General features: G+C 55.6%; 1 protein-coding gene across 1 annotated transcript; it reads left to right on the forward strand.

The window, feature by feature from the left end:
• The first annotated feature begins 789 nt into the window (after nt 1–789).
• On the forward strand, nt 790–13,894 carry KCNK18 (potassium two pore domain channel subfamily K member 18). The gene is made up of 3 exons (XM_043598176.1): nt 790–1,544; nt 4,097–4,225; nt 12,525–13,894. Exons 1-3 carry the CDS (start codon nt 1,325–1,327, stop codon nt 13,337–13,339), a joined length of 1,164 nt encoding a protein of 387 aa, XP_043454111.1. The 5' UTR covers nt 790–1,324; the 3' UTR covers nt 13,340–13,894.
• Nucleotides 13,895–16,990: the final 3,096 nt, after the last annotated feature.

The raw sequence follows: 16,990 nt of genomic DNA on the forward strand, positions 1-16,990 counted from the left end.
CATCCAAACTTGTCCTTGCATTTATCATTCCTCCAGTGTGTTTTAAATGCCTGAATCGTTGCGCTAGTCAACACCTTCCACCTGCTCACCGTTCTACTTCACCACTGGCGGATGTTTAACAACTGGACGGCCACCTTGAGCCAAGAGCTGTCTCCACACCATTTCCTGACCGGCTGGGTACTGAGCGACCCAGTCCGAAACTTCCATCTTAGAGCCTGCTCTCTCGGAACACTTTGGCGCCAACTGCCACAGGTTGGATCTTCTGCTGGGATCTTTACTGGGATGCAGGATGGGACAGAGAAAGCCTTCAGATCATGACGCAGAGCTGACAACCATCTCTGGCAGACCAACAGGGAGTTCTGGAACAAAGCCTGCAGGTTGGAGGAGTCCCTCCGGGGGCGGACAGACCTGGGTAAGCTCTTGTACCCCCATCTTGCTCAGTCATTGCTCAGGGCTTGCCAGAGGAGAGGCCTGGGAAGCTGAGGGACGCTCTGAAAGGATGAATAGCGGAGGCTGTCATGACCCAAGTTCTTTGAAGCCTCATAGAGCATCCTTTTATGAAGGTGGGCGGGGTGGGGGAGGGGGTTTCATGTGCACACATCTCCATGTCTGTCACGGGGCATATTCTTCTCGTGGCAGAGACAGGGCCCAGGGGAGCAAGTTCCGCTTCACCAGCACATTTCCAAGCCCCTGCTTACCTCCGGTCTGCTAACACCCGATTGGTCGGAGCAAATCACGTGGCCTACGTCAACACTAGGGGGCATGGAATTCTGCTCTGCCCTCGGAGAGGCCACCGCAAAGGTGGGTATGCTACAGAGGAGTGGAGAATTATGACCAACAGTTGGATCCACGCAGGATAAAGGCCCTTTGTAAACTTGTAGAGCTCCGGCCAGACTCATTGCCATTATTACTACCTGTCCAAGACAGGTAGTCCAACCTCCGGAAGGACGGTTGCTTGACTATAAACCAAAAGTCAGACTTGGCACCTGGAAGTCAAAAATCGCAGCTTCCAGATGGGAAGGGCCAAAGCACAGAGCAACCACCCCAGCGCCTGCCCAAAGTCGCCACAGGGCCGTTCCCAGGCTGGCGGATCAATAGCAATTTGGGGCGCTGGGGGCGCCATCTAAGTAACTGAACGTGATGAGTACCGGCTGCTTCCCAGTCCTTGGGGGAAGCGCACGCACCATCCACTTAGCGCTGGAGCCTGGCCATTCTCTGGGCACTCCCGTTCCTCCCCCTCCTCCTCTCTGTCCTCCTCCTGCTGGGGCCCCGCTCCTGCCTCGTCCATCAGCAACTCCTGTTCCGGGCGGGCGCTCCTGGGAGGATGGAGGCTGCCGGGCCACCCCAGGCCGGGAGGTGCTTTCAGGAGGCCCTGGAGAAGCTGTTGCCTCGCCTCTGCTTCCTCTGCTCCCTGGTGACCTACGCGCTGCTGGGTGCTGCCCTCTTCTCGGCCATCGAGGGCGGCCAGGACCTGGGGCCAAACGACCCGGAGTTTGAGGAATTCCTGGGGGAGCTCTGTGGCATCTTGAAATGCAACCGAACAGGTAGGTGGCTCCCCCGGGGACAGGGCAGCCTTTTCCGGGTGGGTGGGGGCAGCCCCCGGGAGCAGAGGGCGGGGTGGGGCAGGGGCACCCCTACACTCTCTGCTCCTATTCTCCCCATTCCTGGGCAGGACCTTAGGCAAATGACTTCTCTCGGAGCCTCAGTTTTCTCCTCTGTAAAAAAAGGGAGAGTAATGGCCTGTCAGGGTTGGTTGCTGTGCAGAATGTAGGGAAAGCCCTGAGGACCCACTAGGTGCTCTGGAAAGTCCAGCCCCCTTCCCTTTGCCTCGGCGCCCAGCCCCACCCGGACCAGCAGCTTCTGAGGAGGGTGGATTGCTGGAGATTTGGTGAGGTTGGATGGGCGGCATGGGTGACCGGATTTGGGGCTGGGGGTTCCTAGGCAGGTCCTCCGAACTCTGCCTGCTTGGCCCCGTGACTCAGTTTACAAAGATTAGAATTCAAGAGCAATCCAACTGGATTTGGACCCCCAGGAGGAGCAGCCTGTCCCCTTTCTCTCTCATTTCCTGTTTCCAATGGCTTTTCTATTGTTGGGCTCAGGGGAGGGGAATTGGTTGTGGGAAGAACCTGGGGTCCCGGTTGCTGTGTGATCTGCGGGAGAGCCCTTGACCTCTCTAGGTCTCAGTGTGCCGGACAGAGGCGGCCCACAATCTCAGGCCTGCCAATCACAGAGACCCTGTGGGAAGCAGATGACATAAAGGACAGGAAGCCTCTTGAAGGCACTTTATGGCCTTACTGCATGTCATTTGTATTTAGTCACTTATTTCTACACTGCCCTGTTCCCCAAAGCTTGCAAATATGTATTTAGCAGAGCAAAATAAAATATAGAGAGTAAATAACTAAAGACAAAGGAAAAACGGAGCCTACAGGTGAGGGGAAGAACAGGATGTTCCCCAGTGTGACATGTCCTCTCGTGTCCCTCTGCTCCGGCTGCTCACAGCCCCTCCCACCGCCCAGCCCGCTTTGGGGGCAGGTTCTTCTGTCTGAGGCCACCTGACTGGAGGCTGGTCACAGTGTCTCTCCTCCGAGGAGGGTCCCACTCCTTCTGTCTACATCTACCAGACAGACACACGCGTCAACAAGTTCAGAGCTTCCCAAACCTGACAGGTCACAGTCATCCAGGGAGCTTGCCTGAAATATACATTCCCAGGCTCTTCCCCAAACCCACTTCATCAGGATTTCTGGGGCTGGGTAGGGAATCTTATTTTTAAAGTCTCCTGGATGATCCTGATGCACAGAACACGACGGGAATACAGAGCTGGCCCAACCCCATTTTGATTTTGTTACTGTTGTTTACGTAATCCCTCTGCCCAAAGTGGGGCTCGAACTCACGAGCCTGAGATCAAGAGTCACACGCTCTATGGACTGAGCCAGCCAGGCGCCCCTCCAACCTCGTTTTGTACTGGTTTTTGTTGGAGATTAAAACGCTGAAGAGGTCTAGCTAAGTGCAGGACCCTTTGCCGAGCACGTTTCGGTGCATCACCTCACGTAATCCTCATGGGAGCCCAAGAGGGTTGTATGAGTTGTCCCCTTTCACGGATTAGAAAATGGAGGCTCTGGGAGTTGAGCAGCTTGCCAAGGTCACAAGCTAGAAGGTGGAGCCAAGGATTCTACCCTAGGCATTGGGACTCCAGAGCCCGAGTTTTCACTGCCACGCCATGCTGCCTCCCTGATGGGGAAAGTGAGCCTCAGGAGGAAGCGTCTTGTCCACAGCTTCAGGAGCCACTCTGGCTCCTTTTAAATTTTTTAAAAATGTTTTTTCTTTATTTTTGAGACAGAGAGAGACAGAGCATGAGCAGGGGAGGGGCAGAGAGAGAGGGAGACACAGGTGGAGACTCAGACCTGGGTCTAGAGTGCTCGTGTCTGGACTCCCAGGTCAGTGCCCATTCAAAGTAGTGACTTCCCGCCATGTGCCAGAGTCTCAAGGTGGCTTCTGGGGTCTCAAAAGCCACTGGCCACCAAGGCCAACGGAACTATTTGGGAACCTCCCTGAGGAACCAGGACCCCAATCCGGCTCCATTGACCCTGGGGCAGATGTTTGGAAAGCCAAGGCTTCCCAGAAATCTTCAGGCGACTGGTGCGCACAGATCCCAGTATGAGCACCAAATTCCATCAGGCTTAATAACCTCCGGGAGTGGGTATGGTTTGCATCCATATAATGGCTTACAGCTCATAAAACCCATTTTGCTTTCAATGCTCAAGAGCCCCATGGGAGAGACTGAGCAGAAGTTAGTATGTTTCTTTGCAAGTGAAAAATGTAGAGGCTCAGAAAGTTCAGAAAGCCCCCTAGGGCCACGCAGCAATGCTATGGCTGAGCTCGGGCCGGACCCCTGAGGGCCTCTCCCTTGGGTGCTCATCTCATGGGGTATGTGGCCTCTTAATCTCCGCAGGCACTAAATGCAGAGATGTGCAAAAGCAGAGCCAAGTTCTGGTGTTGATGACGCCACGGGGCAGGGGCCATCCTGGTCCCTGGGGAAGACCCTTTTGCCTGGGTGGGACCTGTCTTGAGCAAAACCCTCTCCTTCACTCTTTCCCAGTCGAGGAAGGCAGGAAACAGGATCTCAGGGTGCTTCTGCAGAAGGTGAAACCCCACTGGTTCAACACGTTTACAGACTGGTCCTTCCTGAGCTCACTCTTTTTCTGCTGCACAGTCATCAGCACTGTGGGTAAGTCCAAAGGCAAGGGCAGGCCTGGGAGAGAGACCCGGGGGAGGAGGGGGGAGGAGAGTGAGGCTGAGGACCCTTGGTGGGGAGGCTGGAACGTTCAATTCATTTGGTCAAGAAACAGATGTGAAATGCCTACCTCGTGCTGGGTCTCCTTTGCTGAGTGGCCGCCGCTCCTTGCTGGGGGTGGTGGATAGTGGGGGAGGGGGGGATACAGCAGTGAGCAGGACTGATGTTGGGTCCTTGGTGGGGATTAGGAAAGAGGGCCCTTGCTTCAGGTGGGTGCAGCCCCGTGCCCGGGTGTGGACCCCAATGAGCAAGGCAGGGGCTGCATTTCAGCCCCCTCCCGCTCCTTGGCTGAATGCTTTTGTATAGAACACCTCTTGCCAATGGTACCTGCCAGAGCCCAGACTTCGGGGCAAGACAGAAGAACTCAGGCAACCAAACGTGGTCAGCCTATGAGGCCTTCAGGGTACTGTGGGAGCACAGAGAAGGGGCACCTGCCGCAGGCTTGGAGGTGGTCCAAGAGGCAATGCTTGAGTGGTAGGAACATTTTAAAGGCTCCCTGGTGGGATTGGTGGCCTGCTGAGTCCGACAGGGAGCAGCGTGGGAGAAGGTGGTCATGAAGAGGGACTCCAGGCCAAAGGAATGGCAGGCATTGTCAGGAGGTTAATCTGGGCGAAGAGACGTGGGAGGGAAAGGAAGCACCAGTCCCCAGGAAGGCCAGTGAGCCAGGCCGAGGAGGCTGGGTTCATCCCGAGGGCAGTGGGGAGAGTCCAGTGGGTTTTAAGCAAGGGAAGAGCATGGTAGCTCAGCATTCCAGAAAGATCACCCCAGCTGCAGCATGAAGGTGGACCAGAGAGAGTAAGGCTGGCAGCACGGAGAGCCCTAGGGGGCTTTCTGCAGCAGCCTGGGTGGGAGATGATGGCAATGGCCTCATCCAGGACAATGGTCATGAGAACGAGAAGAGGGGTGGATTGAACGAGGACTTTGCAGGAAAGTCTGTGGGGGGATGGGAAAGACACCACTGTCTCTAGCTCTGGTGGGCTCGGCAGGCTGGGGGGAGGTGAGGACGGGACGCTGGGCCTGAGGATGGAGGTGATGATTCAGGGCCAGTCAAGGCCAAGGCTCCAGTGGAGATTCTAGGTGGAGACACCCATCACTGCCGGAAATGTGGTTCCGGGGCTCCAAGCTCTGGGTGGAGTTAGGGAGGTGGGTTTCAGAGTCACCAGCATGTAGACGACAACTGTACTCCCAGGGAATGGGGGGGAGCACTGGGGAGGGGTGGGGCATGGTGTGGAGAGGGAGGACGGTGTGCCAGAGCAGGACTGGGAGCACCAATGGTGAGGTGAGGGAGGAACTAATAGGCAGTGACAGGAACTAACAGTTACCCTTGGGGACTTTAAAAAAAATTTTTAATGTTTTTATTTATTTTTGAGACAGAGACAGAGCATGAGCAGGGGAGGGGCAGAGAGAGAGGGAGACACAGAATCCGAAGCAGGCTCCAGGCTCCGAGCTGTTAGCACAGAGCCCGATGTGGGGCTCGAACTCACCAACCGTGAGATCATGACCTGAGCTGAAGTCAGACGCTTAACTGACTGAGCCACCCAGGCGCCCCAATCCTTGGGGACTTTTATTTTTATTATTTTTTTATTATTATTATTTTTTAAATTTTTTTAATGTTTATTTTTGAGACAGAGAGAGACAAAGCATGAACGGGGGAGGGTCAGAGAGAGGGAGACACAGAATCTGAAACAGGCTCCAGGCTCTGAGCTGTCAGCACAGAGCCCGACGCGGGGCTCGAACTCACGGACCGCGAGATCATGACCTGGGCCGAAGTCGGCCGCTTAACCGACTGAGCCACCCGGGCGCCCCCCTTGGGGACTTTTAAAGCTCACAGTGGTCTTATGAATCAGGTGGGGGAGCCTGAGCCCAGAGGGGTGCTGTCAGGGGCCAAGGGCATGCCGTGAGTAGGGCTGGTACCCACAAATAGGCCGCGAGACTCCAAGTCCAGTGCTCTTTTCCCGAAATAGTCTGCCAGCCTTGCAGGTCTGAGGGGTGCTGCAGGAGCCCTGCCCACCCCTGCCCACCCCTGCCTGGGCAGCCCCAGGGAGAGTCTGGGCTGTGCCTGGGTGGCAGGGGCAGCTCAGATTCCCAGAGACCCCTTGTGTGGCTGGGTCGATATCAGTGGCTGGGAGGGAAGGTCCTTGCAGGGAAGGAGCCGGCCTCTCCCCATTTCCCCGCGTTCCCTTTATGCGTGTCTTCAGCCCCCAAACAAAGGTAAGATTCCTATGTGAACGTCACTGACCCAGACCAGTCCCTTCCAGAGTCCAGGGTAGAGGGGAGGCTGCAGGGGCAGCGCTGCCCTCTACAGTGACCATTCGCTCATTTGAAAAGGGGCTCTGTGGACCCCCCAAGCCACAGACCCTCTTCTTGGCCGCCACACAAAGTGTGGGCTCCTGAGTGACAGAGCTGAAGGATCTGGAGAGGTGAGCCAGGCAAAGAAGGGCGAGAGCTTTCCGGGCAGAGGAAACAGTCGGACAACACTCCGAAGCTTCGAGGTGCTTGGAGGAACAGACCACTGTGGCCTGAGAGCAGGGATCAGACAGGAGAGAGGGGGACATGGCACGAGCAGTTGCCTCCTGAGCTACGGGGACAAGGCTGCTCTTGCATTCGGGCACCGTGTCCCTGGGCCCTGTCTGAGGACGCTCGCCCAACTAAGGGCCCCTGGCTTCCCTCCGCGTTGGTGCAGCAGGACGGGCGGGTAGGAGGGGCCTCCCCGGGGCGGGCAGGAGTCTCCCCTGCTGGGAATAGGGTCACAGGAGCTGAGATGGTGGAGTTGACCTCAGCCACAGCTCAGAAGCTTCTGGGTCAGCATCTCCACCAGGAGTGGAACCCATTGCTCAGCCCCTACCGCTCTCGGCCAGCGAAAAGGACTGAGGCCCCATCTTCATTCGAGAGAGTACCGGTCCCTGCGAGGGATGGGCCCACAAGGGTCACAGGGCCCCAGCCATGGCTGGGTGCTCGTGCTGAGGTTCCCTCACACTTGGGGGTGGGGTTGGGGAGCACGCTGGCCAGCTGTGGACTCCGGAGGCTGGCCGCCTGGGGTCAGCCGTGTGACCTCCAGGGAGCAATGTGGCCCTTCTGAGCCTCGTCCCCTCATCTGTAGCTCCTCCCAGTCCTGCCTTTCAGATCAGCGTGAGGATAAACCTGAGTGGCCGTCAGGATCCTTCCAGATGCCCCTACCACAAATTGCAACCCTACTGGCTGAAACAGCCGGGAAAATGTGTAAATGTGTTCCCTCTGGAGCGCAAGTCCAGTGGGGGACAGCTCTAGGGCTGGTCCATGTGCAGCTAAGCCATGACATTGAGCACCAGATACTCTCCCGTCCCGCTCAGCAGGTCACAAGACGGCCACCAATATCCACTCCCATTTGGGCATGGTTGCATCTCGTAGACAGAAAAAGGGCTGGCTGTCACCATCAGCAAAAAAACTCTAGAAACTTCCCACCCCGAGCCAGTCCTGGCAAGGGGGTTACGTTACCAGAATGATTTAGACCAATTGGATCTATCCCTAAATCAGGGGGTCTCGCGGGGGGTGGGTAGTGGTATTCCAGGAAAGATGAAGGAATGTTGTGGGGGGAACAGCCAGTGTCTGCTGTATGAATGGGCACAGGCGTGTGTCCAAGGGCGCCCCCATGTGGCTTCCTTCAGAACTGGTCCTTCACCTAAATTGCCTGTGCAGGCAGGGACTGGTCATGGGCAGAGAGAGTAAGTACCAACAGTAACCGCAGCACCGAGCATTTGCCAGCACTGGGCATGGTGTTCACAGGCTTTATATGCATTATTTTATTTAATTTGCATGACGTGACAACCCCACGGGGTAGGTGCCGTGACATTTAGCCGTGAGCTAAGGTTCTGGAGGGGGAAGTCACTATCGGGAAAGCAGGGGTGGGGCACAGCTGGACTTCTTCAGGGAAACCCACGGCTCAATGGAACAACGGTTACAGGGATGCTGCAACTCCAAGGAAGATACTGGAGATGAGCAAAGGGGTTCAGTTTGTGTTCCTTTTCCTCAAGGACTTCGGGGAATTGGCCTAATGCAGCTTCTCAGCCTGGGCACTATGGGCATCTTGAGTTCGATGATTCTTTGTCGTGGGGGCTTGTCCAGCAGCGTCCCTGTCCTCTACCTACCAGAGGCATCCACCTCTTCCCCTGCGGTCTCCACCAGTCGTGGCAGCCAACAGTGTCTCCGGACATTGCCACGTGTCCCTTGGGGGGGGGGGCAAAATTGCCCCCCTTGAGAACTGATGTAATGCAGTGGTTATCAAGGTATGGCCCCTGGACCAGCGGCATGACCATCACCTGAGAACTTGTTAGAAATGAGAATTAAGGGGCACCTGGGTGGCTCAGTAGGTTAAGCGTCCAACTCTTGATCTTGGCTCTGGTCATGAACTCACAGATCATGGGATCGAGCCCCACATCAGGCTCTGCACTGAATGGTAGAGCCTGCTTGCGATTCTCTCCCTCTCTGCCCCTCCCCCACTCATATTCTCTCTCTCTCTCTCTCTCTCTCAAAATAAACTTAAAAAAAAACCAGAAATGACAGTTAATTCTCAGGCCCCATCCTAGCCCTACGGAGCCAAAAACTATGGCTGTGGGGCCGAGCAGTCTGTATTTAACAAACTCTCTAAGTGATCCTGATGCATGCTGACGTTTGCAAAGCGCTGACCGGATGTGAAGATTCTCAGCCCTGACTGCACACTGCAATTATCTGGCTGTCTTTTTATAAGCTCCCAAGCCCGGCCTCCATGCCAATCAAGTCAGAGTCGCTAGGGACAGACCCAGGCATCAGTATTTTTCAGAGCCCTGCAGGTGATTCTAACGGGAGTCCAGGCTGTGAACCACTGATCTAATGGAAATGCATTATCTTGGTTTAAATCCCAAGAAGGCGATGCTCCTATCAAATCAATTAGGACGTCATGCCGTCCAGTAATTACAAGTGGAAGAGGATGTTGGAGAGGCTCTCCACGGCCTGTAATCAATACTGTGTTTCAAGTACTTCCTGCCCTACATCTCTGGGCCATTCTTAATGCACCTGGCCTTAATGCTGAAAAGGGGACACCTGGCAGGTGTGAGGTTGGCCAATCCCCAGTCATTTCCAATTGGGTCAGTCCCCTTGGATTAGAAAGTAAAGTGCACGGGCTATTAAATACAGCCTAAGTGGAGTGGACTGACCGTACTGGAATATATGAATGCATTATAAGAAATGGTAGGATTTTCCGTTATGCATTTCAGCATTTGGTAATTGCTACGGTTAATACATTTCCTTCACAGGGGCCATGCACTCTCTGATATTTGCTTTCTTTTTTTTGAAGGTTTTTTTGTTACTGGGGAGCCTCTCCTGACTCTCCTGGGGGTGTACAAGAATTAGGGGGCTTATCCACCATCTAGAAAACAGGGTGGTCTCCGTCTCTGGGACTTGGTGGCTGCTGCTAACATCCCTAAGGACTGATGGCTCTGTGGGGCCCGTGACAAGCTTTGGCACAGGAACCTTTGCTGACACGCAGGGCCTGGGCTCCACCAGGACTCTGTGGCCAGGCCTCTCTGAGCTCCTGCCCCTGCAGGGGAGGCTCCGGGTGCCCTCCTCCCTCACCTTCCCCGCTCCAGAGAATCTTTCCACACCTTCCTTCATGGCTGGACCGACCAATCGTCCAGTTTGCCTGGGACTACCACAGTTTTAGCATAGAAAGTCCGGTGTCTTGGGAAACCCCTCAGCCCCATGGCTCCCCTCTGTCTCTCCTCTCCCCCTTAGGTCCCCACCCCCATCTGCTTCTCCTTCGTGTTTCTGGGCTTTCACTGAAGCCCGGACAAGGAGCTGAGGCCACTTCTGCAACCTCTTCTCCTCGAGGGGAGAGCCGGAACTGCTCAAGACCCTGAGGGAACAGGGAAGGGAAACAGAGGCACTTGGAACCGTCAGCGCTCTCTCGGCGAGTCCTGCCCCTGGAACACACCTGGGTTTCCGAACGGGAGGTTTTGGCACCGCGGCCCCCATTCCCGCCCCCTCGTGCAGATACCTACCTGTTGGGTCCTCGTCACAGGTGGAGGACTCCACTGGTGGAGAGCTGAGCTCAAGGCCAGGGGTCCTAGAGGGCAGGACCTCTGCCTGCTTCCCGTTGTGCCCCCAGCCCTGCCCACAAGTGCCTGGCATAAAGTAGGTGGTCAGTAAATGCGAATCCAGGATGGATGCCTTGGTTCTTAACGCTCATAGGACAGTCTGCTCTTACACATCCTGTTATCGGTCTCCAGCTGCTATGCATATATCACTAGTGTAGTGATTCGATTCATATCTGCCTCTCCCACTAAACCAGAAGCTCAGCGAGGTTGGATACCATATCTACTTTGCTCAGCACTGTGTATGCAGTAAGCACTCAGTAGGCGCACACATATGAACACACGTAGAATTAACTGTCCCTCCTACCAAAAGGTGCCTCGTGGAATCAACCCAGTGTGGCGTAGAGTGCCCTGGGATGGGTGCCCATTGATGAGCCCGTCTGAGGTCCACAGCCTTCTCCCAGGACCCTGGTGAGGGTGGGCAACCTGAACGCCTCTGTGCTCCTGGAAGGCAGAGCCTGAGGCCGGAGTTCGCCACAGGGGACCGTAGCTCCGGAGGAGGCTGGGGCATAGCCAGCCTGGGAAGTGCCTTCAAATCAATTTACATAATTGGCCTAGGTTTTTCTGTATTAATCCTCCTTTATGACATCAAAAATTAAACACAGGCATTACATACAAAAGCTTTTCCCTCGTTTTGTTGAAGTCACTGAGCTTGCTCACTCCAGAAGATCCAACTCTCTGTGCTGTGGGGGTTTGATACCTCTCTGCTCCTGCCCTGCTGTAGACGTGAGGGTGGGGGGGGGGGTGGGCGATGGACGGAGAAGACTCCAGAAGAGGACAGAAGCCTCAGCCCGCCCACCCCCTTTGCTTGGCTGACTGGTTCTTAATGATTGGAAGGTTCTGCCCCCTTGGGTGCTCCAGACCCCGTGGGAATGAATGCTGGCATGGGAGCCGGATGGTTCTGGGGATGCCAAGCCTATCACTGAGCGCTCTTGGCCAAGTTACTTCATTCCTCCAAGCTTCAGTTTCCCCGCCTGTGAATGGTGACAACCACGCCTCCCTAGGCAGGTGGGCTGACACCAGCCCACAGTAAATGCTGCTGGCTGCTCTTATGGGCTCCTGAGGGCAGGGACGCCGACGATTCTCGGCTGCCCACTATGGGTCAGGCACTGGTCTCATGTCATCTTCCCAGCGAGTCAGGACACAAAGCGGAGACTGCCGTTCCTGTTTTGCAGCTAAGAAACTTGAAAATGTGAGCCGTCAAGTAACTTTCTAGAAATGCCAGAGCTGAGGTTCGCACTCAGGTTGGAAGATTCTAGATGCTGGGAACCTAACCCCTTCACTAGCACTGGTGACCGCGTCTGTCCAATCTACTAAACCACAATGGCCCTGAGGGCAACAGCTGTATTTTAGTCCTTCTGGCCCCTCTCCCTCCTTCCATGCCCACTGCTGTGCTCTGATGGCACATAGTAATAGCCTGTTGTATAGAAACAAATGAACCAAGAGGCCCAGACATCCCAGGGAGGACAAGAGTGGCTTCTTAAAAACAGGTGCCTTCGTGGAGGATGAAGGAGGCGGTGGGTATGATGGCAAAGCCATCCATGGCCTCTCCCCTGCATTCATCCGGTCACACGGATGCTTAGAAGTGGCCGCAGCAAAATGAAAAGCAATCAGCCCCCTCCCAGACATGTTTGTCCCCTGCCGAGGACATCTTGGGTCACATATCTAGACATGAGTTGCTCCTTATCCTGAAGAGTAGCTGAGTTTCACCTCCTGTTTCCCCCACCAAAACGGGCCCAATGCCAGACGGTGGATGGGTTTTTTTTTTTTTTTATTTTTTAATGTTTATTTTTGAGAGAGAGAGAGCGCGCGTGCATGAGCAGGGGAGGGGCAGAGAGGGAGAGGGAGACACAGAATCCAAAGCAGGTTCCAGGCTCTGAGCTGTCAGCACAGAGCCCGACGTGGGGCTCGAACTCACAGACCGTGTGATCATGACCTGGGCCGAAGTCGGATGCTTAACCGACTGAGCCACCCAGGTGCCCCCGGATGAATGTTTTAAGATGAATATTTTCAAACACGTTGTGTAAACCATCACACCAAGGAGGAGAAATGGCAGAAGGTCTCTTTAAAACTTTCTTCGGGAAGGGGAAGAGCAGACCAGCATCCCAGGGTCTGTCCTCTTTTTTCAGGTTACGGCCACATCTACCCTGTCACCAGGCTCGGCAAATACTTGTGCATGCTCTACGCCCTCTTTGGCATCCCCCTGATGTTCCTCGTCCTCACGGACACGGGTGACATCCTGGCCACCCTCCTGTCCACGTCTTACAATCGGTTCCAAAAACTCCCATTCGTCCGGCCCCACCTTCCCGAGTGGTGCTCCCGCCTGCTCTGCGGAAGGCCTGCCACCAAGCCTGTTTCTGCCACCACGCCTGCGGCCGGAGCCGTCCCCAGGATCGTCATAGAAACCCAAGAGCTTCCGGACCCAAAACCCGGCACGTGTCCCTCAGCCCCAGGCAGCAACGTGGATCTGTTCGAGAGACTTCTTGCGCGGGAGAAGCAGAACGCGCTGCAACCACCCCCGCGGGCCGTCGAGAGGAGCAACTCGTGTCCAGAGCTGGCGTCAGGGAGGCTCTCCTACTCTGTCATCAGCAACCTGGACGAGGTGGGACGGCAGGTGGAAAAGCTGGACGTCCCCCTCCTGGTCATCGCCCTCCTCGTCTTCGCCTACATTTCCTGTGCAGCCGCCATCCTCCCCATCTGGGAGAAGAAACTGGACTTCGAGAACGCCTTCTATTTCTGCTTTGTCACGCTGACCACCATTGGGTTTGGGGACACCGTTTTGGAACACCCTCACTTCTTCTTGTTCTTCTCCATTTATATCATCGTCGGGATGGAGATCGTGTGCATTGCTTTTAAGTTGGTGCAAAACAGGCTGATTCACGTCTATAAAAATCTCATGCTGTTCTTGGCGAGAGGGGCAGTTTACCATCCTGTTAAAAAGTGAGATCTCCACCATCTCTTGTGGGACAGATGCCAGATGAGCCGCTTTCCTTGCCTCATCTCTTGAGGGCAGTGCAGTTGGAACGGGTGGCCCTGCCGCTTGTCACCCGAGACCGTGGGGCTTGGAGACAAATCCTGCACGAGAGCTGATTTTGGTCTCAAGGCCCTGCAGAAATGTGGCCAATGCCTTTCACAGCAAGGCATTGGACAAAAACTCTCCCCATCCTCCGAAGCCCAGTTCATTGTCCTGTCTTTGTCTGTCAAAAGCCCCACCTTACGTAAATGAAACCACCTTATGGACGTCATAGCTTCTCTTGAGACACCAGAAAAAAAATGAACTTTTGTTTTTGCAGTCCGTACTTTCACCAAAATTAAAACGTACCCTCGGTGAAACAGGGCTAGTCTGAACGACCTCTCCTCTTGAATGACTTCATGCATGTGTGCGGGGTCAGCCCAATCTCAGCCCATGTAAGGTACACTGGTGCCACGCAACGTGACTGTCACCTGTGTTCACGGGGGCCTGGGATAGTTCAACTGCCCGATTCTGTGTAGACCCGTGTTCCCACCAGAGTGGCTCCTGAATGAGCGGGCATGTGAAAATGTTGACTTGGGTGATCGTTGGTGGAGGAAGGGGTCGGCACTCCCCAGTGGAATCGAGCCTCGGTTACTTATCAGCACCCCCCGCATTGGCCCTCCTTCTCCGTGTCGTTTCTCCGTTCCCCTTGAGATCACCCCCAAATAACCCACTTGCACACAAATCCTTGTCTTGGAGTGACCCCCCCTGGGGACCCCGGCCGGGGAGAGGATGTCACAAGTCAGTGTAGGAACTAGGTGGCACATGCATGGAGCACTGCAAGGGTCTTCCCATTTCCTTGGTTGGTCATGAGAAATGTCTGATTGCAGAGAATCAAAGTTTCTTTGCGAGAATCTTGGGAATCCTGTGATTAACAAAATTAGTCAGACCCTGGGTAAGTGGTAGCACAAAAAAACGCAAAACCCAATACAAAGTCCGGGAGGTTCCAATTAGAAAGGAAAGGAAACACCTATCTTTTGAAGCTTCTCTGGTCTGCTTTGGGTTCAGGCCAGTGCCAAGGGCCAGATCTCAGATGGGTCTTGGATCTTCCTTTCTGGATCTTTCCTCCTCTTCCCCCCAACTATTAGGTTTCTGCCCCTTCAACTCATTAAGACCCACCACAGGAAATGGAATTTACAGGATGTGAGCGACAACCCCTGAAAGACATAAATAGCCCCAAAAGTGGGATCTCAGGCAGCAGCTACCAGGACTAGGGGTTTCCATGGAGTTTCTCAACATCCCTGAAATCACAGCGGCCCAGGTGCAGTAGGGCGCCTTGAACTCAAAGGTAAATCCAGACTGGCCACTCAAATGAGATCAGCGATGGGACCGAAGGGCTGTTCAAGGTTCGTTCAGTTCTACAAACATTCACTGAGTGATTGCTGCTTTCCAGCCTCAAAGAGGATTCCAAACACGACTCAGGTATGCCCTCTGAAACACGGAGGTATTTACAGGCGGTGTCCAATCTCTCAACCACGCCCTTCTTGAGGCTGTTCAAATGCAAACGTGCAGTTTTATGCAAATTCAACCTCGTGATCATTGGCTTATTTCACTTGCTAGTGGGTATTCTTCCACAGTTCTGGGAAATGCCCCAGCCCGCCTTCCTGCCTTTCATTTCTTGCCTGTCTGCGCCCCACATTCCAGCCGCCTTGGGTTGTACACTGCTTCCTCCCTGTGCAGGAATGTGAATTCATTCCTCCAAGGCTTTGCTTGGGGGTTCTCAAACCCAAGGGGCTTCCTATACTCTGAAATCCAAGGGGCTTCCAAGACTTCACATGTCTCCCTCCACTCTCCAAGAGATTCAGTCATTGATCTGGGGTGCCGGTGGGTTTGGGGTGACCCCAGTGTGTGGTCAGAGTGGAGAATCACGGCACTAGCCGCGTTCTTGGCCTGCATGCCCTTCTCTCTTCCAGGATGGATGGAGGCTTACCTTCGAGGTGCAGCCCCCATGGCACCTCCTCCGGGTAGTGACACCTGACTCCTGGGAGTGGTCACCGTGGTCTCCCCCGGGCTCGCACTGCACCCACTGTGATCCCTTCCTCTGTTAGAGTATTGCAGCTGGACGCTCTCCAAACCCGGGTCTAAATGATCGTGCCCTGTCCATCATCATCGTTCTTACTCCCCGTAATCCCCCAGCCCCCATCCGCAGCGCCGGCCCCATATCGGGGAACTGCGGGCAGGTCTTAGGTGCACACAAATGCCATGGAGGGCGGCCACCCCTTCCCGCACACCCACCACATCCGGGCCCCCGCGCTGAGTCCTCACGTGCGCCATCGTATCTGACGCTCCCCGCAGCGCTGAGAGAACGGTCCCCACGTTACAAGTGAGGAGGCTGAGGTCAAGGAATTAGCTCCAGGACCCCCAGCTAGTAAGTGGCGAAGCCAGGAATGACACCCAGGTCTAGTCCGACTCTCGGTTCTCAGTGGACCGCTTGCAACAGCATCCCCCGGGGGCTTGTCAGACATGCACGTTCTCCGACTCCATCTGGGACCTACTGGATCAAAAGCCTGGGCAGTGAGCTCAGCGGTGTTTTAACAAGGCCTCCAGATGCTTCTGATGTTTGACTCAGAGTGTTTGATTCTCAAGGTGGGAAACCACGCCTCTAACTACTGTATCCACAGCCTCCCTGATAGTCTGTGGGGACAGCCACCTGGGGGAAGGCATAAGGTCTCCTGGAAGGGGAAAGGGTACTGAAGGGGCAGGACCCCTGGTCAGGAAGGCCTCCTGCAGACTGGAAGGGACCTTGTCCCCCAAAGAGCTAACACTCTGTCTTCTCCACGCGCAGGGTGTCTGTTGTGATCAGAGGCGGCTGCTTCCCGCCTGGCGGGGCCTCACCTGGGGGATCGTGATCAAACTCCCCGGCAGCACGGGGCTCCAGAGAGGGCTGCGGGGTCTCAGCTGGGCTAGAGTCTGCCTGGGGAATTAGAGGGCCTGGAAGGTGCCTCGAAGCTTCTGGACAGGAGGCAGAAGGGGGTACTTCGGTGATCACCTCCTGAGTCTCGCACTCAGGGGGCAGAACCTCTCTGGCCCAGCTCACAGCCTGTCTCCCCCCTCCGGGCACCTGGACCAAAGCCTTTGGTGGGAGGCGCTGACCCTGCAGCCGGGAGGTGGTCCCGTCCAGTTGCCCCCCAGCCCAGCACAGGGTGGCGTTAGCCCTGCTCTCCCCTGCCCCCACCAATTTTTGTTTTAAACAGAAGAAAATGAAGTTCTCTCCCAGACATTAGCGCGGCGTCTGCCTGCGAGGCTGCCCCGGGGTCGGCCGGCCAGCCAGCCCGCGCTCCCCAGAGTGGCCAGCAGGTGGCGCCACCAGACCGCGCGGGCCCCGCGCTCGGAGGCCAGCAGGTGGCGCGCCCGCCGCTCCATGCCTGGGAGGAAGAGGCCTCCGGGAGGGATTGTCTGCAGGGATGGTCCCCCACGAAGGAGAGCCTGGGCCCCTGTCTTCCGACGTGGCCCTCTGAGATCGGGTGCCTCGGACTTCTGTCCTCACCGCGGTTCCCAAGGAGGAGGCTCCTCAGACCTCTGTCCCCCCGCCGCGGACGTCTGGAGAGGGAGCACCTTCGATCCTCATCCTCGGAGCAGCTG

This window comes from Prionailurus bengalensis, chromosome D2 (genome assembly GCF_016509475.1).
Source record: "Prionailurus bengalensis isolate Pbe53 chromosome D2, Fcat_Pben_1.1_paternal_pri, whole genome shotgun sequence".
NCBI lineage: Eukaryota > Metazoa > Chordata > Mammalia > Carnivora > Felidae > Prionailurus > Prionailurus bengalensis.